This window comes from Eurytemora carolleeae, unplaced genomic scaffold (assembly GCF_000591075.1).
Source record: "Eurytemora carolleeae unplaced genomic scaffold, Eaff_2.0 scaffold748, whole genome shotgun sequence".
Taxonomy (NCBI): Eukaryota; Metazoa; Arthropoda; class Copepoda; order Calanoida; family Temoridae; genus Eurytemora; species Eurytemora carolleeae.
In genome coordinates, this window is record NW_019397592.1 from 1 (window position 1) to 23,636 (window position 23,636).

A 23,636-nucleotide genomic window follows, 5' to 3' on the forward strand; every position below is an offset into this window, starting at 1 on the left:
TGTAATTTGTAAATTAATTATTTTTGTGATTTATACCAGAATAGATTTCTTTTTTATTTCAGATTATCAGATGTGTTGACTTACTGAATATCCGGTTGGTAAGGATTAGTTATAAGTATAACACACATTTTTCTTGCCTCCCCCTAAAGATGTTTAGGGGGGGGCCAAAAAAAAATTTCCCCCTAGCCCCCCTAACCAAATGTCTAGTTGCGCACCTGTTTTTATTGTGTTACTTCGTGCTGCCCTGTTATCATACAGGGTGTCCCAATAAATTAAATTGTTAAATTTGCGTTTTTTTCAGTTTATAATGGAGGATTTACAATTTTTTAGACACCATGCAAAAAAACACACACAAACAGAAAATCCAAGTTTACGCAAGTAGATGGATTAATTTCTATGTTTGCTCTTTACGAAAGTAATTAAATAATTATGACAATTGAACAAAATTCTGATTATTTACGGCTTTGTCTGTTAAAAAATAATGAAAATTCGGGTTTTTTGCCACAAAATCTGATTTGCTAACACCTTCATCTTTGCAACCTAATGGATCGTAAATTGTATATCTTAGATATTTTAAACTAAGAATTCTGTTAGATCAGATACTCAAAGTTTGAAATATGTTTAAAAGGTTTACACAATCTGGTTGCAAAGATATAAGGATTAGATAATTTGAGTTTGTGGTATAGCCTCAATTCATTTGGATTTTAAATGTGCAAATTATAAATTCGCAAATTACAATTACCTGTAATGTATTTATTTGAACTCTATTTAAACCCCCATTCCATTTAGACTTCCCAAAATGGAACTATAAATTCGCAATATTCCTCCTCGTAAAAGGGTGAGGGGTTTAAGGGGTTATTTAGGCCGGAAGAAAAGAAAGCTTTATGTGTCTAATGTTAAAAGCTCAGTTTCTATAAATCTGCTGAGTTGACCGGGACCTATAGACGGATAGCTGGACCTGGGGGGGGGAAACTAAAGAATTGCTTTAACTTTATTTTTTAAATGGTAATGGTCCGGTGAAGTCGATAATTTGTCTCGTGAATATTGGAATCCATACATTGATGGTTAATCTCCATCTTAAAGCAAACATACGGATTAATTTTTCTAGTGATGGTCATACTCTGCAGGCTGCAGGGAGAACAGGGAAAACCTTATTGATGAATCCTCAAAAAGCGTTCAAAAAAAAGGATACTCCACACAAAAGTTATTACCTGGGCTTTAACAAAAAAAATGACAAGTTAAAGGAATATCTGAATTATTATTGATATTAATTACTTTTTGGAAAATACTTCATTTTAATGCATTTTAATACAGGTGAACAATGAGAGAACAATTATGAAAAAATCAGGTGAGGTTAATTTAGTTAGTTTAGTTTAGTTAGGTAAAGTTTAGTTCAGTTTAGTTTAGTTTAGTTTAGTATAGTTTAGTTTAGTTTAGTTTAGTTTAGTTTAGTTTAGTTTAGTTTAGTTTAGTTTAGTTTAGTTTAGTTTAGTTTAGTTTAGTTTAGTTTAGTTTAGTTTAGTTTAGTTTAGTTTAGTTTATTTTAGTTTAGTTTAGTTTAGTTTAGTATAGTATAGTTTAGTTTAGTTTAGTTTAGTTTAGTTTAGTTTAGTATAGTATAGTTTAGTTTAGTTTCATTCAGTTTAGTTGGATTAGTTTAATAAGTTTTAGATTAGTTTGGTTTAGTTTAGTTTAGTTTAGTTTAGATTAGTTTATTTTAGTTCAGTTTAGTTTAGTTCGTTTAGTTTAGATTAGTTTAGTTTAGTTTAGTTTAGTTTCATTCAGTTTAGTTAGGTTAGTTTAGTAAGTTTTAGATTAGTTTGGTTTAGTTTAGTTTAGTATAGTTTAGTTTAGTTTCATTCAGTTTAGTTGGATTAGTTTAGTAAGTTTTAGATTAGTTTGGTTTAGTTTAGTTTAGTTTAGTTTAGATTAGCTTAGTTTAGTAAGGTTGGTTTGGTAAGTTTTAGATTTTTTGGTTGGTAAAAGTGTCTAAACTGACTATTTTGAAGTTAAAAAAAAAATTCAACGTTTACTTTTACACTTTCCCCCGGAAAGTTTCGAAAATCATCTTTTATGTTCCAAACGCAACTGAAAATTTTGAGTTTAAATGCCAAGTTCAACATTTTAATTTAAAGGAATTGAGTCTTTGCCACAAACCCAAATTTGTTGGTCTTCACATCTTTGCAACCTTTATACTATAGTGTAAACTTTTGATATTTCAAACTTAAATTTTTTATCTAACATAATTCAAATTTGGAAATATCTCAGGTCTACAACATTGGATTGTAAAGATCCGAGTTTGTGGTAAAGACTCTATTCCTTTACAAATATGAAGTTGTGTGCAGCTATGATTCTAATTTTGATGTAATTTTAGGGAATGCAACGGATTTAATTCCTGGCCCGTCGGCCCTCAAATTCAATACTTTTCCAAGGTATAGATTTTAAAATATTGTAATTAATTTTATTGTAAACAAGAACTAGGAGTGTCTCTTCAACAGTCCATATCCTAGTTTTTGTTGATTTTCAATTTTTTAAAAAATCGTTTATCAATATAATTATACTTTTTTCTCGATTTAAAATTTGCCGAAATGGGTCTCATTTAAGTAGTTCAAGCGAAGTGTTTTAAAAGAAACTCTAGAACTGATTGAAATCACGAGTTAATACTTAAACATTTTTTTGCAAAAAAAAATATCAAAAACTTGAAATCTAAACTGATTTAATATGTTCCTGTGGAAGTGGATAATTTCTAAAAAATCAAGAAAATACAAAAAAAAAGTCAGTTGTTATTGACAATTAGTTTTTGCAAGACAGTTAAACAGGAACAATTCCAGGATAAAGCATATTAAAAAAGAAAGCTCTGCCCCTGAATGCTTCTTCTGCAAAGAAAAGAGCGAGGTTTTTGAGGTAAAAACATGACATTTGTCTAAATTGTTAAAGGGATTGTATACCGTAATTTCTAGTGTTCCTCCATGCAATTTCCGAATTACAACGAAACCCTTTTTAACCTTGATCTGATAAAGAATGGGAAAGATAACGAAAAGTGTTCATTTCATTATTTCTTATAAGCAAGTCATTTTTTTTAGAGAAACCACAAATGAAAATAAACCGTTTAAAGACCCAAAAACATGGATTTCTCATTCATACTTGATAAGACAAAGCTTTAAAGAGGGGTAAAATTGTAAAGCGGGCTTTGCCATCTTTGGATAGAGGGTTACTTGAAATACTGTCACTTTCATTGAACTATTTTTAGGGGAAAAAACATTACAATATTCTTAATTGATAAAAGAATCCTGAAGTTGTTTTGTTTCTAAGCGCTTGAGAAATTTAAGAAATTTAGTAATTTGGAGAATTTATAAAATTCGTCCTGTAAAATATCAGTTTTTTAATTTCCATGATTATGGAATTTTTGCTGAAAAATAATCAGAAAAGTCCGTTGTGTCGATGACCAGATAAAAACTTGTTTTAAATCTAGAAAAGAACTAACTTTATACATTAAAACTATTATAGGCCTATGATATCAGGTTGCGAATTAGAATTAAAGACAAGTAATCTGTTTCGTACTATTTTTACGCATTTATATATATACTGTAGTGTCCTTGGTGCCGCGGTGTACATACCTGTTCCCGTCATTCTGATGTACATAGGAAAAAATCAAAATGTTTTCCATTTCGTCTCAAACATTTCCCAATCAAAGGTATGTTCATTTTTTAAATTTCTATTTTCCAGATCTTTATTTTGAAACTTTTAATATTTGAGTTACGTACATATAGAATTTTGTAAAGCCCTTAAAAACTTAATTACATAAACATAATCACCCTTCATGCAATAATAAAGATATAAACAAATATTGTTTACATTTCTTCAGCGTAAACAAACTGTTAACAAGTTTGTGCATCCTTACCTTATTATGGACTGTAGGTGTAATTTAAAGTAACGTGTTCCATGCAAAGATGGCCAAGTACATTTAGTACCCTTGAAACCTTTATCTGATCAATAATGTGGAAGAACAGGTTTTTTATATGTTTAAAATTGATTATTTCTTATAATAATATTAAAAGTTTTTTTTAGTATAATAAGGCGCAAGTAACTTTTGTAAAGAAACCGCAATAGAAAGTAATCGCTTTTCAAAATAATAAACATTGATGTCTAAATACTTTATCGGACAAAGCCATAGCGTTGTTAATCGATATATGTTGTCTTTAAAGGGACTGGGAAAAATTAAAAGCGGTATAGGCTGATACCTAAATTACTTAGGAGTTGATCGAAACCCTTGCGAGTTCTATCTGATGTTCCTGTCTTGAGAAATTGATAAAAAAAACTGTGTCAAATTTATACCAAAATCGGTATAAACCAAATTTTAATTCTGGTCACGTCGGTCACGGGATACGGATATTGTAGAAGCAATAATTTGATTCTCTATGAAAGTTAAGAATGCTCGAGAATCATGAGAGGAAAACTGGAATTCATATCAATTATATCAATTAACAATGAAAAATAAAAATTATAAAATTATAATAGGAGCAAACCTAAGTTACTTAGGCTCCTCTGGGCTATCGTTGTTTTCAGATTGCTTGCGTATTTGCTGAATATGATCTGTTTAATCCTACTATTTTTATACAAAATTTGGTATATAACGATTTTGGTATTAATTTGACACAGTTTTTTTTATCAATTTCATGAGACAGAAACATCAGATAGAACTCCCAAGGGTTTCGATCGACTCCTAAGTAACGTAGATTTCAGCCTATACCCCTTTAATTTTTCCTTTACAGTCCCTTTAAATGGAGGGTCTCTTGAAATTACGCTTACATTCTCTGTAAGTGAAAAAAGAGGCTAAAATTTTTCCAAAATGAGCCTGGTCATTTTAACACAAGTACTTCCATCCCAAGGTCTTTTGAGAATACAGCCATTTTGGTTTAAATAGTATATTCCCAAATTCATTAATCTACAGGGTGTCCCACGAAACATGACAGTTGGTGAATAGTTTAAAATGTCTTCTTCCATAATAAGTTATTTGATACTAAAAAAATGATATTATAGCTAATTTTGATTTCAAAGGTGAATATTTTTGTGTAAAAGATTTCTTAAAACTAAATAAACTCCAAAAAGTCTTTATCATCTAATACAATATATGGAAGAAGACATTCAAAACTATTCACCAACTGTTATGTTTCGTGGAACACACTGTTTATTAAAATCTTTTTCATTTAATTTTTTTTGTTGCTTTTTTAAAGAACTAAGTACATTTTTGCTTATTTTTAGGTCGTGGTTTGGTTGCCTCCAGGTAGTAAACCACGTTTTCTTTGATAAAAAGACAGATTGTTTTAATTATGTTTGGCTTGTCTGCTTTATGATTTGTTTGTTTGGAATCCAAACTTTTGGTGTACTGTTCCGTTTTGCTTTATATAGACATTTGATATAACTGTACAACTTGCTATATCAACTTATGGTACAGTCCAGGTACTTTATATTAACTGGAGTTTAAAGTTGTAACCTTGTATAAGGACCAAAATTGTTCTTCGACCTCGCATTACCCTTTTGGATGCAGACTGTCAGACTAAAAATCATTCCTCCAAAAATTAAGAAAAATTGTAACATTTAAAAGTTAATTTCCTGAGAGAGAAGGCACGAAGCGCCCTGGAAGCGAGTGTATTTTTATTCTACAGAGTTATTTTTTCGTTTTTTCAATTAAGATATATTCGGAAAGGAGATACTGTACTACTGGATACTGCAGCACTTGTAGGTGAATAAAAATATATAATATATACATTTTATTAATTATTAATTAATTAAATTGATAATTATATTAATTAATTATATTAATAATTATATTAATTAATAATATAAATATTAATTGAATTTTGCTCTCACAAGAACTATATTCTAATCTTAATTATTTTAATGGGGACGTTCTTTATACATATATAACATATGTCATTTGGCAAAAATTACGTTGTGGTGTCTGTAACAAAAATGTATGTCCATTATAGAGTTAGCATCAACATTTTTGCTATTACAAAGAAACGACAAGAGTTATTTAGATGTCAACAATTTTGACTTAAAAGAACTAATTTGTTACAGAGTCAGCAGCAATTTTTATCAATATTGACTAGAGAGAATCCATGAGAATGAAAATTATAGATTTACAAATGTTAACAGCTGAGAGAAGGAAATGAAGTAAAATTGGCAGCCACATGGAGCCCATTTGCACACTTTTTTGAGAACTTTTGCGTATGTGCAACAAGTTTTGCGCTGTTTTGCGTAATTTGCGCTAAACCGCGAAGTATTGCGGAAAATGTAAATGTTTACGCAAAACATGATATTTTTAAGCAAAATTAACCAAAATTGATAGTTTCAGCTCAGAATCAAGGTTTATGAAGGTTTATTCAAAAGTGTTCTTTCGCTGAATTGGTTACTTTCGTTTTAAAGAGGAGAGAATGAAAATAAAATATTTCGAGCTGCGCCCTATACAATTGTTTTGCTCACAGAGTCACCCCTAACAAATTACTGTATCCGAGTCCGCCCCTGTTAGCAGCAACAGGTCACCAATCTAGTGATGCAGGGAAAAGAAATGGAAATAGTATCTGAAGAGTAAAAGTATAACAGATTTATTTCATTATTTGATTAAGGGCCTGGAGTAATTACAACTCCTGTATGCTGTTCGTGCCTAGCTCCAGCCAAACCCTCAAATCCTAGGTTCAATATTTTATCAACATTTCTAACTAAACCAAGGCTGCAAGCTGTTCGATTTTTGGATTCGATGATAGATTTGTGCTAAAATAAAAAGTTGGTCAAAGATGAAGCCTTAAACTGAAATGAACGAGTCCACAAAGTATAAGAAAAAATGTGTTTACTGCATAAAAAAACAGATAATATTCGATGCCGGAGCTTTTGACGGACTATCCGTCTTTTGACGGACTATCCGTCTTTTGACGGACTATCCGTCTTTTGACGGACTATCCGTCTTTTGACGGACTATCCACCTCATATGACGAATCAACCTTCCCCCTTCGATTCTTCGTCGATAATGCCGATGTATTTGGCTTTAGCCTGGCCAAGGCTATTCACTCTACCTCATGGGCCTGGTTATTGGCCTGAGTTTAAAATAGAACATGAGGTCAACCTCGGCTTGGGTTTTACACGAGTTGAAAGCATAATTTCTGGAGGAGATTTCCAACCGACCAAATATCATGAAAAAAAACTATACAGGGGGTGGTTTATTATCAGCCCTACTTCTCGTCTGACCTATAGCTATATATAAAGAGCTAATAAGCTGCCATGCTTAGAGACCGGACTACTTGCAATCTGAGCTTGACTCCGGGTCAGTATGAGAACTGAAGGGGTTACATCAATAGAACTATCCCGACTCAAAGCTACTGAGCTCATGCTGGATACATTAGTACACAGTCTTGCTGTTGGCCAGTATTCTGTCCCTCTCATCTCTCCGTCTTTGGTCGGATGTCGCAAATCCAACCTATAAGCTTTCATGGCCCATGGTCTTGTAGCCAAGTAAGAAACTTAAAAGGTGACTCTGTGACCTTCATTCTAAAGACTTTATCTATTTTGATTTAAAAAGATTATACAAGCCATGATCATTTTTTTCCCAGGAGATGAGAAATTTAATTTAGCACTTTTTCCTAGGTATACGGGTAGCAAATTTCAAACATAAACAAAAAATTAAGCCCATGGGCAAACTTTTACCAAAATTGGGTGGTCCTAATTTTTGATTTGAAGATATACCATTTTGAAAAAACAGGATTTGGATAAATGCCAATGTCGCAGTATATTATGCATTCTCCTGCAAAACAAAATTGATTGCTAAAATACCTTTTCACAACCTTTCCTGCATAGGTAGATATTTTATTTTGCGGGAANAAATAAACTTATTTAAATGGAAATAAATCTATTTTGGCACCCAATACAAAAGTGTCAGCTAAGTGAGAAGCACCCAAAAGCTTGGCACACTAACTGCACTACCTAAAACAACAAAAGTGTTAATTAGGACTGTTGTATTTTCTGCAACCACTCTCTGTAAATACTTAACATCTTAATTTAAAGTTATTTTTACAAACTTTGACAAAAAACTTCTGTGTACTCTGTGTACTATACTACGTACACACCTTGCATGACAGGTGACTCATTTTTGGAAGAGACAATGTAATGAAAAAAATTAATTTTTCTATTTATGCAATGTTGTGGGATTAAACATCTTGCAAAAATATTTGAATTGAGAGATTCTGCTCTAAATGTTCTCTACCTGTGTGTGATACTACATGTGAGGTTAGTTCACTGCAATTAACTCTACAAAACACAGAGGAGATAAAGCTCGAAGTTTATTCCTCTCTATGTATATCTCTATTCTGTAGATAGATATTTATATAGAGGGATCGAATTTGGGCTCAAATCTTTTGGATTTGGAAATTACCCTTTAATTTTGATCATATGGAAAAGTTTTAAATCATAATAAAACTATTTTTTTAAGGGGATACTGGTACAGATACTTTCTTTATTTGCTGTAGGGTTAATTTACAAAACAAAACACAATCATAACAACAACAAAACAATTAAATCATTCACAATTTTAAGCTTAAAGCAAACTTTAAAAATCATTTCCACACAGAGTAGAGATTATAAATTGAGGGATATTAACTCCAATAAAGTAGAAACCGCAATTTTGTTGAACTGTACGTCTGCATACTGCAAACACACTCCATACAATCATCTTATACATGGTTACCCCCAAAGGACGATACTTCAAAAACAACTGTACAGAATTTATAATGTTGGTTTCCTTACATTTCTAAATCTCTGCAACTGTAAACTTTTTTTGAGAAATTATTAAAAAGGCCATAAAAGTACATCTTCAATGCAGAAGACTAAATTTAACCTTGGAATCGTCATCTTTAAAGAGTTTCTTTACAGTCTCGTCCTTTATGGGTTAACCTTGTACAATTGCGGGTGGGCCTTATCTGTTCTCTTTATCATATCTCTACTCTGTACACTGAACAGGAGAGTGCGGTACACCAAGAGGAGTGTAAACTGCTGGTTGACAATAAAGTTCGTGTAAAAATAGAGGATTACAATCAACCTGTTCCTCTACTCTCCTTTATCACTCCATACAGACTTCTCATGCTAAAAGGCAGGTTTTACATTTATAAAATATAATATCAATTCATTTTTCCAACTCAACCCTTTTTAGGGTAACCGCCAAAAAAGTCCTAAATTTTGGGACTAAAAAGTCCTGTGTAAAAAAAGTCCTGGAAATAAAAAGTCTCTGGAAAAAATGCCTACCACTTTAGACTTTATTTTCTATGACTTTTTTTTCTGGTTCCAGTATGATTTTTTACAAAAACGTCCCTGGCGAAAAAGCCCTATTATAGTAGAAAATGCATGGTAACAAAGGATGTTTACAACCATGCAAAAAAGGGCAACTGATATTGAAAACACCCATGGCTATATTCAAAATACTGGAAAATAAGTAGTTTTTATGAAAATGTCCTAGACTTAACCTCATTTCAAAAGACTTAGGACTTTTTTCTTGGTTTTTTTTCGAATATATTTTATTTCCTTAGACTTTATTGGCAGCCCCCATACTTTTTTTTAGGAAAAAAAGTTTCGGGAATTAAAAACTCAGGACTTTATTTCCAGTGAAGTTTGTCCTAGGACTTCAGAAATTGTGACATTTTACCAAAGTTTATATTTCCTGGTTTTTTTTCTAGAAACTTTTTTTCTGGTGACTTTCTTACATAGATTCTATTTTTGGGGTTCCGAATGAGCATTCTGCACAAAATAGGGAAAATTAACAAAATAATTCTTTTTCAAGAAATATATCTCTCTATTTTGTAGTTGTTTACATGAAGTTTTTCAACTCACACTTGATTTATTTTGCAGAAAATGATCAGAGCGCTTGGGATAGAGTTGCAAGCTTAAAGGATCATCTTCAGGTAGAGTTGTGAGATTAAAGGATCGTCTTTATGTAGAGTTGTGAGATTAAAGGATCGTCTTTATGTAGAGTAGTGAGATTAAAGGATCATAGTCAGGAGATTTAAAGATCAAAATTGGAAAACTAAAGGATCATTGTTGCAAGATTAAAAGATCATAGTTGGGAGATTTGAGGATTATCTTCATGCATTTTGAGAGATCAAAGAATCTAAAAAATATGAATGTAAATATTTTTTCCAGGAGCGAGTTGGCCTAGTAGAGTTTGACATGTTTCAAAAGGATGTTGTTCAATTCCTACGGTTAGTTTTACTTTGAACATAGAGTAGAAATAGTTTTATCATTAATAAAAAAAACGTTAAAATTTTTTATGGAATTTGAATTGAAGTGTAGCTGATTTTGAATTAAAAATAAACACATTTAAGAATTCCTAAATTTTGGTTGCTTGCAGGCGAAGATGTTTCTTAAGCTCCAAGTTGACAGAAGAAGAAATCCATCGTGCTATTGGGATAATCATGGTGAACAGTGTATCATTAGAACCAAGGAAACAAAATTTCAACAATTTTTTCTACTTTGTAAAATTTTGTCATTATTTTGGAACTAAAAAATCTTATTTTTATTATTAGTTTTAAACACATTAAAAATTGTATATTTCTTGTAGAAGATTATTTGCTGGGCCTCCAAAAGGACTCCAGGGAAAGTAAGAATTTTATTACATAAATTGAAATACATGTTAGTGTCAAAATCAATCCAGCCACCCCCAAAAAAAAATATTTTTCTTGGGTACAATAAGAACATAAGTTATGAGAAGAACAAGCAATTTTGGCAACATATAAAACTATCAAAGATTTGCAAAATCAAGTCGTTGGAATTCTTATAAATATATACCCGTGTTAAAACAAACATCTTATTTAGAGGAATATTTCCAATATTTGCCCTGTTGAACCATAGCTGTGTATCCAACTGCAAGTTCAGAATTGATATTCAGGTAGGGTACAAATATTTTAACTTAATTGTTACAGGGTGTGTCCCATGAAACATAGCAGTTAGGCGATGAGCTGAAGGTAGTTTTTATTCTATGAAAATCAACATAATTTTACTTGTATGATTCTTGAACCAATAACTGCACAAAGATTTCCAAGTCCTGTCATTTCCAAAGTATGACGTCTGCTTTTTTTGTGCTTGCAATATTAATGAAGTAATAGTTTTACGTATGACTGCAAAAAATTATTTCAAATTATTAAATAGGACTTTTAAGTTGTCTCTCAACTATCATATTTTTAACCAAAGATTTTAGTTCTTTTAGTAAAAGATATGGCTACAGGAATATATCTGAATTAAGCTTCTAGGGGGCTTTGCGTCCATTTTCTATTATAACTTTAAATTGTGGCTTTATCTGTGAGCAACTTCTCTTTGTACAGTATAAAAAAAGTTTGCGGGTTTCATAATATTTTTCGCGCATTTTCCAAATTTTACAAAAATAAAAAACTTTTAAGCACAATTTTTTTAAAAAATATTCAAAAGTTTTTAGTTCTTGATTAATTCATAATTCAATCAAACTTTCTTTTCTTTTTACATTTTCAATTTTTTTTAGGATGACGGAACACCTTTGGTTAGAGTGACTGCAAGAAGAGATATAGAGGAAAAATTATCAATAATTGCATGATTAAAAATTTTAAGCGTTCCTGCAGCAAAACTGTGTAATGATGTTGCGATTGTATTCCCTCCCTCGCAACTTGTTGGGGTTGCACTCCCTCCCTCGTATAAACTATTTTTTTAATCAAAAAAAAAATCAAATTTGATATTTTTTATCTGAACAGGAAGATGAAGAGATTACAGTACAGTATTATAGGTACTGAAAAGTTGGTGTCCTATAAATAGGATCTAATTTCTAATAAAGCCTATTTTAATTTGGGAAAGGGTTGTTATTCCTATTCATTTGAGATTTAATAGTTTTAAAATTTAAAGATATAACTTAAACGTAATGTTCGATTCATAACAGTACCCTTAAAGCTTTCTGGAACAGTTATTCAAAATTTAGTTTTTGATGAATGTTAATTAATTTTCGGTTTCTCATTAAAAGTTACCATTCGCAATTCTTGATTCAGAAAACAACAGAGAACTTTTCATAATTTAACACTTTAACCAGAAAAACGACGTAATCTTCCACATCAGTGATCAGTTCAACTTTCAAGGTTTAAATCAAAATCTGTAACATTCAAATAGACTAATTATACACTACAAAATTAAGACTGACGGGGTAAAAAATGTTTACAACTATTAACAAAAAGAAAACTTCATTGTAGAAAAAAATATTTATATAAATTTTCTCATTTTCTTTTTTCCATTTTCAGTTCTTTGCTGGGTACACATAAACGGCGGCGACGAATACGAAGTGAATGGTATTTCAGCTGTGAATGCGCCAGGTGATTACTCTATTCATCTAAATATGCAATTTCAACGTGAATACAGTGACACTCATGAAAATGTGGAATAAACAGGCGGCACTTATAATCTTATGTGTTTTTGTTGCTTATAGTAATTCAAACAGGATCGAGCTTGAAAATCAACTCATAGTTAGCTCTGTCCAAACTGCAAGATTTCTGTGTTTCATGGTCATCTATATATTATATACTTTGCTTGTCTGTTTGTATCCAATAAACGGATGAACCAATCAGACCCAAATTTTTAAAATGTGCCAATTCGAAAAATATGCGCCAAAATTTGAAAATGATTTTAAATGGCCGACTTTCAGAGAACAGTTAAAAGCTACAATTATTTATAGGAAAGGTTGCGGGAAGCTTAGTTTAATTTTAAAATCTTATCTTAAGAGTCAAACAGTCGTCTTCCTATTTCACAATTTTACGTAACTTTGAGTTAAATTATGAAATAATTTCATTTTACCTTAACTTAGACCTTCTGGATGATGTATATTATTTCTAAACAATTGTAAGTGGGATTTTTATGTTATCATAAACCGAGTTTGAAAATTTGAAATACAATGAGTCCTTTTAAAGATAAAAATTTAACCTGCATACTTGAACATGTACAAAGGGAATTCAGACTGTAATTAAAACTTATTGTAAGGAATCAGAAAAAGCGATAGTTTATTTATTGTGTTGAATGCAACGAGGTTAAAGTTTGAATGGCATTTTATTTCTAATTAAAAGTATAAATTCAATATCATTTTTAGCAGAGGCGTATACAAGGGTAACTATGGGTCCTTAGCCACCCCTTGATTTATGAAATCTATGATTTTATATAGGGTTTAGGTCCCGATGGGTCCTAAAAAAAAGAGGTTATGTGCAGAGCCCCTCCCCCTGGCCGGACAAATTCCTACATACGCCCCTGATTTTGTCACTGCTGTATTTATAAAGGTGTAGGGATAAGACTGAACTTGGTACCATGGTTTCTGCTGTAGTTTGTGAAGCATGTGAGTCTGGATATCTTTTACCAAGGTTAGAAACAATTTTACAGACCCTTTGCATACCCACTCATACCGACTCATACCGAAGAACTTAGCGTCCATACAAATTCAGAAAGTTGCAACATTCAACTCGGATCGTAAAATAATCAATTTAATTCCAAACAAATCATTCAAATTTTACAACCAATAATCATCGATAATTTTTCAACTTATTCATATAACTAATATTTCATAATATTTTTGGTTTCGTTTTTTTAAATAATATATTGCTGGCGCTGGATTTTCGAACTTTCCTTGGAAATTTGAAAATGTCGTCTTCATTATCAAAAGTCATTAAAACAGGAATAAATGTTTTCAAAAGTAACTATCAGATCATAAAAAATTAAAAATATTATGAAATATTAACTATATGCGAATGTGTCAAAAATTATCGATGATTATTGGTTGTAATATTTGAATGATTTTTTTGAATTAAATTGATTTTTTACGATCCGAGTCGAATGTTGCAACTTTCTGAATTTGTATGGACGCTGCGTTCTTCGGCATGAGTCGTTCTTAACAATTTTCTCCTTACAGATGCAACAGATAGCGAGATTAGATAGTAAGATTAGTAGCGATCAAAAGCGCTTATTTTTCGCCGTAAGCCTGTACCCCCTTTAATTTTTCGCGAACACTCCCTTAAAGGGTACCTAAACGGGTTGATATAATTATGTGTCTCCTGAAACAAAACACTGCATGACAGATACTAGCGCCTATAGTACTGAAAAGTGCATTAAAAAATAAAAGAAAACTATAGCCAAATTAAACTTAACTTTAAACATGCACTCTACTCTTAGCAACTCTATGTTCTAGAAAATTTACCTCAAGAATTGAAAATTTTAGATTAATAAAAACAGTATTGCCGATCTATTGTCTGATCCAGGAGTCCCTAGGCTGCATTATTATAAAAAATTCGAATTTCAAAATAAGCTTTTTATGAGAATAAATATGTCTGATTTAGAAATCCTCTTGATGAGCTAGAGGACTGGAGTTGTAGCAACTGTGAGTTCTTCCTGGAAGTCCCAGACCTAGAACTGAAAATTGACCAATTAGAGGAGGATGTAAACCTACTCTCCTCCAGGTACAGGGTGCATCTAGATAATTGACCAACTTGAGGAGGATGTAAACCTACTCTCCTCTAGGTACAGGGTGTTACTGGATAATTGACCAACTTGAGGAGGATGTAAACCTACTCTCCTCCAGGTACAGGGTGTATCTAGATAATTGATGTAAACCTACTCACCTCCAGGCACAGGGTGCATCTAGATAATTGACCAACTTGAGGAGGATGTAAACCTACTCTCCTCCAGGTACAGGGTGTATCTAGATAATTAACCAACTTGAAGAGGATGTAAACCTACTCACCTCCAGGCACAGGGTGCATCTAGATAATTGACCAACTTGAGGAGGATGTAAACCTACTCTCCTCCAGGTACAGGGTGTACCTAGATAATTGACCAACTTGAGGCTGTAAACCTACTCTCCTCCAGGTACAGGATGTATTTAGATAATTGACCAACTTGAGGAGGTTGTAAACCTACTCTCCTCCAGGTACAGGGTGTATCTAGATAATTGACCAACTTGAGGAGGATGTAAACCTACTCTCCTCCAGGTACAGGGTGTATCTAGATAATTGACCAACTTGAGGAGGATGTAAACCTACTCTCCTCCAGGTACAGGGTGTATCTAGATAATTGAACAGTAAGAGAGAAGTATGTAAACCTATTCTTCTCCTGGCCGAAGGTGTCTCTAAAAAAACACTTTTTATGCCAGAGCCTAAATTTTGAACCGATTTTGGTTTTTATAGACATTCAAAATATCTGCTAAAAATATCTGTTTCTCATATACAAATTGTATCATGTGTTTAGCAAATTTTATTTACGTTGAAATTTTGGAAATTCTTGCATTTAAGCTTTTTCCGTCTTTGTCAGAACTTCATTTTAGAAAAAAACTTGAAGTAACTGAATGGAACTGTATTGATACGGGTAATTTCATGTGATCCTGTATGTTGCAACGATGGCAATGGTTCACAACGTTTCACTTAACACCTTTATCTAATCAACAAAATGGAAGATATCATCGTTTTTCTAGGATTACAAGTGTTTAATTCTGATAATTCCTTTATCTAATCAACAATATATGGAAGTATTTAATTCTAATTCCTGCACAGTATAAATGTACAAGTAACTTTTGTAGAGAAACTATAATTAAAAGAAAATCAAACTTGATAGCAGAGAAGCATTAAGTATAGGCTACCGTCGTATTTAATAAATCGGGCTTTGTCATCTTTGTATCGAATGCCGGTCACCTAAAATTACTTGAAGTCACCTAAATTCAAATAGTTTATTTATTTAAGACGAGATACTGAAAAACTGCGAAGATTTATCGACGAAGTTTCTGGAAGTATTCTTCATCCAAACCATTATTTAATTCTTCTAGCAGAGAGAAATCTAGATTATATAATCAGGTAAATCTATATTAAGTACAGTGAAACCCTTAATAACGAATACATCGGAAGAATTTATCAAATGTCGTCTTGACAATTTTTCAATGAGTTTTATACTATATTACGTAAATTTCAGTATTTGCGAAAATAAATAAATAGCTATTAATATGCGGGAACAGTTTTAAAGAGTTCCATATAATCATTTAATTAAAAAACTAAATATCTGCAACATTCCATTATCAGAAAGTGAAGAATACGACATTTGATGAATTCTTTCGATGTATTCGTTATTAAGGGTTTCACTGTTTGTTTGGATATCCGATCATAATTCAGGAACCCCTTGACCGATTTCTACTAAATTTTGATTGGGTAACTCTGTACTCTGTACTCTGTACTCTGTACTCTGTACTCTGTACTCTGTAGAGTCATGAAATGTTCTTTGCTTGGATTAAGAGTTCTAAGTTAAGCATGGAATGACTTTAATTGGGGAAATCTCCAGACAAAGCATACATTCTAACCAAAACCTTATGTTTTTTTCAGAAAGTTCATATTTTAAAACTTTTTACCCGAAAAAAAGCTAAATTATTATAAATATTATTATTATAATCATTATTGACATTATCATTATTACTACTCGTAAAATAAATAAAATTTGATTTTTACTATCAAATTGTAGTAAATACCTAACTCCAATATGTTCTCTAAGTCTGTACCAATCCAGGTAGGACCTTCTGTAATCTCAATGTGTATCCTACAGATGCAACTTGCTCTCGAACTCGCTTGTCCGATCAAAAAAAAAACTCAGTCTATATCAATCCAGATATGACACTCTTGTATACCTAAATAAGTACCTGTCTTTCAAGATACAACTCATGCTGACTCTCAGATATAATACTCAGTCTGTATCAATCCAGATATGACGCTCATGTATCCCTCAATAAGTACCTGTCTTTCAAGATACAACTCATGCTGACTCTCAGCTCTAATACTCAGTCTGTATCAATCCAGATATGACGCTCATGTATACCTCAATAAGTACCTGTCTTTCAAGATACAACTCATGCTGACTCTCAGATATAATACTCAGTCTTTATCAATCCAGATATGACGCTCTTGTATCCCTCTAAATGTATCATACAGATATAACTCAATCTCAAATTTAAGGTTCCTCAATATGACTCGTACAGATACAACTCAATTTCAAACTTATGGTTCCGTTAATCTGTATCTATCTTTCAAGGTACAACTCGAGCTGACACTCTGCACTCTACTTGAGACAAAGTGCTCTTCTTCTGACTCAATTGTCTCGTTCTTGGGTTTATAATTTATCTCTAAATTGACATCAGATAAACAGCTAGGAGGGAAAGGGTATTTAACTATTTCATGAGTAATATTTTCACTCATTTCGCTTTCACTTTTTGGTTGATTTCCCAAAAGAAGATTAACTTTTCCACTGTTTATGGTGTACTGAGCACTGTCTCCAGTATCCTTGCTGTTTGCAGCTATGTGATTAACATACGTATCTGTCAGTTTGTTGCCTAAGTTTTGAATTTCTCCCATCTCATTTGTCTCTAACACTGTGGAGTAGGTTGGGCTGCTCAGAAGACCATGTGCATTATTATCCCTTCTAAACTCCATCACTTCAGCTGATGCAGGAGAGATTTTTCAGATAATTTCACCAATTTCAAACTTATACTTCAGTGGCTTGTCAATTTTTCCTTCCTTCTTTAGCAGTATTGGTTCCTCAATATTTCCTCGATTTTTCTTTCCTTAGATAAACCAATATTACAACGTTCTACTAATCTTCTGTTCTCGTCACATGCCGATCTTATAAAAAATGTTTCCTGAAACTTGTCTAACATACTGGTAACCCCTCAATGTTTCTCTTGATCTTGATGCTTATCCTCATGCTGCTGTTGATATTGATGCTTCTCTTGATCTTGATGCTTATCTTGCTCTCGATGCTTCTCTTGATCTTGATGCTTCTCCTGATCTTGATGCTTCTCTTGTTCTTAAATGCTGCTCTTTATCTTGATGCTTCTCTTGATATTGATTCTTCTCTTGATCTTGATGCTTATTCTTTTGATCCTGATGCTTCTTGATCTCAATGTTTTTCTTGACTCATGTGTACATATTCGTCAGTGTATAGCAGACAGATATCAATCAAAATTCCGCCTCCCCTTAGCTATTTCCACTGGTTCCCTTTCTAGATCTGTTGCAGATGATGTTTTCTTCAATTTTACTTCATTGTCCAGCTGGTATTCTATGTTCATCTTCTCTAATCTCTTCTTATGAATTACAATATCTAAGAAATCTGTTTTCCTTCAATATTTTGATCACTTCCTCTTTACGTTTTTTTATCTTGGTTTGATATCTCATTTTCATCTATCTGGAACTTTCCATGAATAAACTTTCTCTTTTTCTCTTCTGTAGAATAATCTGATTCTTGTATAGCTAGTTCATCGTTTCGGCTTATGATGAAGAATTCGTCACATAACCGGGTTAATCTTTCCTGACTTTTACTTCCGGTTACTATTACATTATTATTATTATTATTATTGTTATTATTATTATCATTATTATAATAGTACAAAACAAACGTCAGACTGGTACAAACGTCGGACAGTACAAATGTTGGACTATGCAAAAAGTTATTTGAATTTTAAGATTTTTTTTATTAAAAAGGTATTTCCTTTTTTCGACTGGTCTAATGAAAATCTACCCTGAGGAACTGAGTTCTTTCCAATAACTCTAATATTCACATCCCTATATCTTTGCAACAAGTTAATGGTATTAACCTTTGATACTTTCAAACTTAAATTGTTTGATCTTTAAGATTTCATAGGTTTAAATATTAAAGGTTATATACAACATCGGGTTGCAAAGATATAGGCATATTGAAACATCACGGTATTATTTGAGTGAAATATTTGAATTTTATTGAACTAAATAATTTATAGGATTTAAATATTTTTAGGAAGAATTTGATCAACAAAATGGCGACGGATGGAAGTTTATGGAGCGTAAAACCTGGCTCCTCGAACCAAAATAGCAGCTTTAGAACGGTACGCAGCAATGGCACATGCAATCGCGATAAATCAGACCAAAGTGAAGAAAAAATCTATCAAATAATATCTAAAATATTAATGTGTGACGATAAATGATTAAATAAATGTAACAACTAAATGTTTCACTTTTGAAAAAAAATAAAGTTCTTAATTAGGTAGAAACTTGAAACTTTTAAATCTTTCTTCTTTGAAAATTAGAATTATATAAAGAAATATTATTTGAACATTGTCGCCAGAATAAATTATCCCAATTCTTCTCCTTACTTTTCATTTAATTAATAGCTTTTTACAAGTAAAAAAGACCTAAATTCGGGTTTTAATTTTACTGCATGTCGTGAAATTCTCAAGAATACTGCCTGAATGTCTACTTTTTCTCTGGACTAAACGTATTTGCAATAGAATGACTTTTCGTCTAAATTTTAAAATACATAACCCAAAAGAAAAGAGAAGGTGAAAAAAAACTTTTTGTCAAAGATGGGAAAAAAGTTTAAATTTAAGACAGCAATATAGGAGACCTTATTAATTACAGGACAGTAGACACTGTCAACGAGAATGGGTTCACACCCTTTGCTATTGGAAGATGTCAAAATCTACTACAGACAAAGAGTAGGGGTTCACACCCTTTGCTAATGGTTATAGATGTCAAAATCTACTACAGTCAACGAGTATGGGTTCACACCCTTTGCTAATGGTAGATGTCAAAGTCTATTACAGTCAACGAGTATGGGTTCACACCCTTTGCTAATGGTAGATGTCAAAATCTACTACAGTCAACGAGTGTGGGTTCACACCCTTTGCTAATGGTAGATGTCAAAGTCTACTATAGACAAAGAGTAGGGATTCACACCCTTTGCCAATGGTAGATGTCAAAGTCTACTACAGTCAACGAGTATGGGTTCACACCCTTTGCTAATGGTAGATGTCAAAGTCTATAACTACAGACAAATAGTATGGGTTCACACCCTTTGCTAATGGTAGATGTCAAAGTCTACTACAACTAACGAGTATGGGTTCACACCCTTTGCTAATGGTAGATGTCAAAGTCTACTACAGTCAACAAGAATGGGTTCACACCCTTTGCTAATAGATGATGTCAAAGTCTATTACGGTCAACAAGAATGGGTTCACACCATTCGCTAATGGTAGATGTCAAAGTCTACTACAGTCAACGAGTATATGGGTTCGGAATAATTTTTAGATACCATTTGATGAACATAGAATATGCTCAATGCAATTTTAAAGTCTACTACAGTCAACGAAAATACATTGTTACTTTTGCTGAATCAATATGTATTTATAAGTTCAATGAATGCATTTCTGAAAATGTTTTGATTATTTAAATATATGCTGACTAATTATCTACTTGTAAATGCACAATGAATGTATATTTAGTTGAGATTTCAATATGCATACTTTGTTTCAACAAAAACGATCAAACAAAATTATCAAACATTATATTTTCAATTGGCTCATATTAAATTTTCTTTTGTGTTTTATTTTAGGCTGAACCATCATACATTATTATTTTGTATTTTGTGTTTGAAAAAAAATACTATAACAATTTGTCCAGTGGAAGCTTTAATTTTTTTCTTTCCAGGTGGGAGGGGGTTCAGCACATGTCGGGCCTGAAATCCCCCTGAAATCCATAGCTTTCACTGGTCCAGGGGGTGTCCATAGCACACACCCTGCAACTAAGCCTCTGATAAATTAGATCAGATAAATCCTTATGCGATCATCAATACTTTGGAATCCGTGTGATTACAACTTGGAATCCGTGTGATTACAACTTTGAATCCGTGTGATTACAACTTGGAATCCATGTGATTACAACTTGGAATCACTGAGATGAAAACGTTTGAATCCTTACAAGGAATTAGAACTTTTTCTCCCCCCTCTCTGCACAATTGCCGCCCAAAAATGGTCAGGGGTGCAGGTGCCAGGGGAGGCAGGCGCGGATCCAGAGGGGTCAAGGGGTCGACGACCCCAATTTTTGAAAAAAGGGGGGGTCAAGAGTATTTTTTGACCCCCCCTTTTCTGGAGACTAACCTAAAAGTTTACTGTAACTTGTTCTCCAGCATATAATTTAATATGCTAAAAAGCTAGCATGAACAGTCACCGGTGACATATTTAATGATCTGGCCCTATTGAACATTCATAGAGACATCTTAGAAACCGTAAAACCCACAAAAGTGTTAAAAGCTTTTATAGACAAAAATACCCATAAAATTTAATTAAATATATTCAATAGGTTCAGGGTTTATTTATCTTCATTTTTTAACAAAAAAATAATCATAAAATACATAACAAAGTTGACAGGCTTTCTTTATTCAGGAAGATTAGATCTTATCTTTATACCACTTTGCAAACTTTACTTTTAATCCTCACGTTAAGTAGTTTACATATAAAATTTTTTTTTTTTAAATTTTAATAGGGATGGGCAATATTCAGATTCATTTTACAGGAACTTTTAATGTTTTTAGACTTTTAAAAGGTATTACGACAATATGAGAAAGTTCCAACAATTTTAAAACTTTATTCTGTAGAATTTTACCAAACATGCAAATCTGTTACCCTCGAAGAAAAAATAAGGCAAAAATGCAGATAGTTTTGGGGTTTTTAAAACGATCATTTTTAGTTCGTTTTTGCCTTATGTTTTCACCTCGGATAACAAATTTGCATGTTTGATAATAGTAAACTTCTACAGAAGACAATTTCAAACCGTTGATTTTTTAAAGTCGAAAAGTATCAAAAGTTTCTGTAAAAAGAATCTAACAATTGCTCATCACTATATTTAAACCTACAGGGTTAACCACAAAGAATGGAGTTAAGAACAGATTAAAACTCTACAATCTTGAAATCGCATCCTTTGGAATAACAGTTGTAACCAAGGAGTAAGGAATAGAAGGGAGATATAACTGACGCGGTTCGCCCTACCATATGCTTATGCGTGCTTTGTAGACGAGTACTCCATTTGTATAAAAATATTCAAAATAGGTTATTGTAAACGCGGTAATTGTACATCAGACAAATATTTCTTTTATAAATGGAGTACTCGTCTGCAAAGCATGTATAATCATATGGTAGGGCGCACCGCGTCAGTTATATCTCCCTTCTATTCCTTACTCCCTGGTTGTAACTTAATTATATTCACATGAAAAAACACCCTGAACCTTTTGCAGTTAATATCTTAATCTTAATCAATATGTAAGATTGTAATTAGAAATTATGTAATGCCAATGGAAATGGAAATATATTTTTTTATAGAGTAATATATCTCAGTAAACAAAATTGTAAGTGCAGCTCTAAGGTAGAAATATTTTTACATACATAAGAGTGATTTTCTGTTTTTAGCACTTAAAATGCTGACTTTTAATGCTTTTTTAATGCTCCTCCCCCCCCCCACGCTCACTATATGTTTCGCTCGGTACTACCCTATATTATTCAGACTTTGACCCCCCTTTTTAAAAAGCTGGATTCGCCCCTGCTGCCAGGGCCGGCCGACACAATCGACTCCCCCAATAATTTCCATGAGGTTTCTCCTTTTCCCACAATTCTCCTGAAGTTGGAGTTATGAAAAACTACGTATTTTTTAATACTACTATCGATCAGTACATATACTTCTTTATTATTTCCCTTCCATGGCCTGTATTCTGGAAGTTTTTTAAAAGGGGGGGGGATAGTATCCTGTTCACAATAATGAAGCCATTTTTTACCTTATGTTAAATCTTCAGCCGGGGCCGTGCGCCCTGTCACCTTATACCCCCCCCCCCCCCCAGAAGGCCTGCAGTTATGGCCAAGCCACTTTGCCCATCGGCGTAAATAAGGATCTTTCTAGTGGGGTGGGGTAAATTTTAACATTTTGCCCCCCCCGATCATGTATACAACCCCACATGATGATATATCAAAGTATGGGTTTTACCTGGGGTTTATTTCAATCTCCCAATCATTTCTGGGATTAACAAACTATATTAAATAAAAGGCTTCCAATTACCACTTTTCAGCTTTCATGCCTGACTTAATTTATACCCTAAAGGAATTGTCCATAAATTGCGACTTTTTAAACATGCTTATAAAATAGAAAATCCACCAATATGAAAAATCCGCGATGATTATGATCCACCTGTGCCATGGGAACTGCATTGTTTTGATGAATATTCATTACTATCTTTTACCTGTTTTTAAATATTTCAATAACAAGAATAACAAACAGATTTGTTTGTCAGAAACAACATTTTATGAAGAAAACTTTTTTTGTGTCTATATTTATAACTAAAAGTTATGCATAAAAGCGCCAGCTATCCAAGATTTGTTGATAAAAAAATCTCTAGAAAAATTGAATGTAAAAAAAATATTATGCAAATATGCAGTTATAAGGATACTAAAGATCGACTACCGTGGTCAAATAGTCAAATTAGTCCCGTTTAAAGTAGAAATTGACGATTACAAATGGAAGATCCTTCCCGAAAGACTGTTTGGGGGGGCCGGGAGGGTTAGAAGCCCTCTGGTAAAATGAGGTTCAGATCGCTGTGCGGGGGAGGTTGCCTTCCCTTGCTCCTCAGATCCGTATAGTAAGGGAAGGGGGCACATTCACAAGTCACCGTCATGACACCCAGAGGAGCATCTAGGACTTTTGCTAGGGGGGGCAATATATTAATTTGTAAGGGTTAAGGGGGGGTCCCCCCCTTTTCGAAAATTTTTCAAAAAGAAAAGTTTTTTT

The 23,636-nt window shown here is 32.7% G+C and overlaps 1 protein-coding gene across 3 annotated transcripts; it reads left to right on the forward strand.

Moving 5' to 3' along the window:
• Positions 1–57: 57 nt before the first annotated feature.
• Positions 58–19,031, forward strand: LOC111715068 (protein msta). Of its 3 annotated transcripts, XM_023490316.1 has the most exons (23): positions 58–98; positions 1,109–1,238; positions 1,315–1,348; positions 2,375–2,432; positions 2,832–2,904; positions 3,592–3,694; positions 5,263–5,284; positions 5,694–5,743; positions 6,630–6,696; positions 8,235–8,280; positions 9,010–9,139; positions 9,892–9,944; positions 10,183–10,241; positions 10,391–10,483; positions 10,601–10,639; positions 10,855–10,927; positions 11,534–11,581; positions 11,760–11,791; positions 12,294–12,365; positions 13,317–13,397; positions 14,367–14,486; positions 15,762–15,872; positions 18,829–19,031. In XM_023490316.1, the coding sequence occupies exons 2-23, from the start codon at positions 1,158–1,160 to the stop codon at positions 19,013–19,015; spliced, it is 1,632 nt and encodes a 543-aa protein (XP_023346084.1). In that variant the 5' UTR covers positions 58–98; positions 1,109–1,157; the 3' UTR covers positions 19,016–19,031. The 3 variants fall into 3 exon arrangements, with proteins under 3 accessions (XP_023346084.1, XP_023346083.1, XP_023346085.1); XM_023490315.1 differs by lacking the exon at positions 58–98 and having other exon boundaries at positions 977–1,238; XM_023490317.1 differs by lacking the exon at positions 58–98 and having other exon boundaries at positions 977–1,143.
• The last annotated feature ends 4,605 nt before the right edge of the window (positions 19,032–23,636 follow it).

What these genes read in the sequence shown, in the direction of transcription:
- LOC111715068 (XM_023490315.1), top strand. Translation starts at nt 1,062, where the DNA reads ATGGTTAATCTCCATCTTAAAGCAAACATACGGATTAATTTTTCTAGT. An exon ending in CAGACTTCTCATGCTAAAAG is followed by an intron (nt 9,140 to 9,891) that starts GCAGGTTTTACA and finishes TTTATTTTGCAG; the next exon opens with AAAATGATCAGAGCGCTTGG. An exon ending in GTAAACCTACTCTCCTCCAG is followed by an intron (nt 14,487 to 15,761) that starts GTACAGGGTGCA and finishes TATTTATTTAAG; the next exon opens with ACGAGATACTGAAAAACTGC.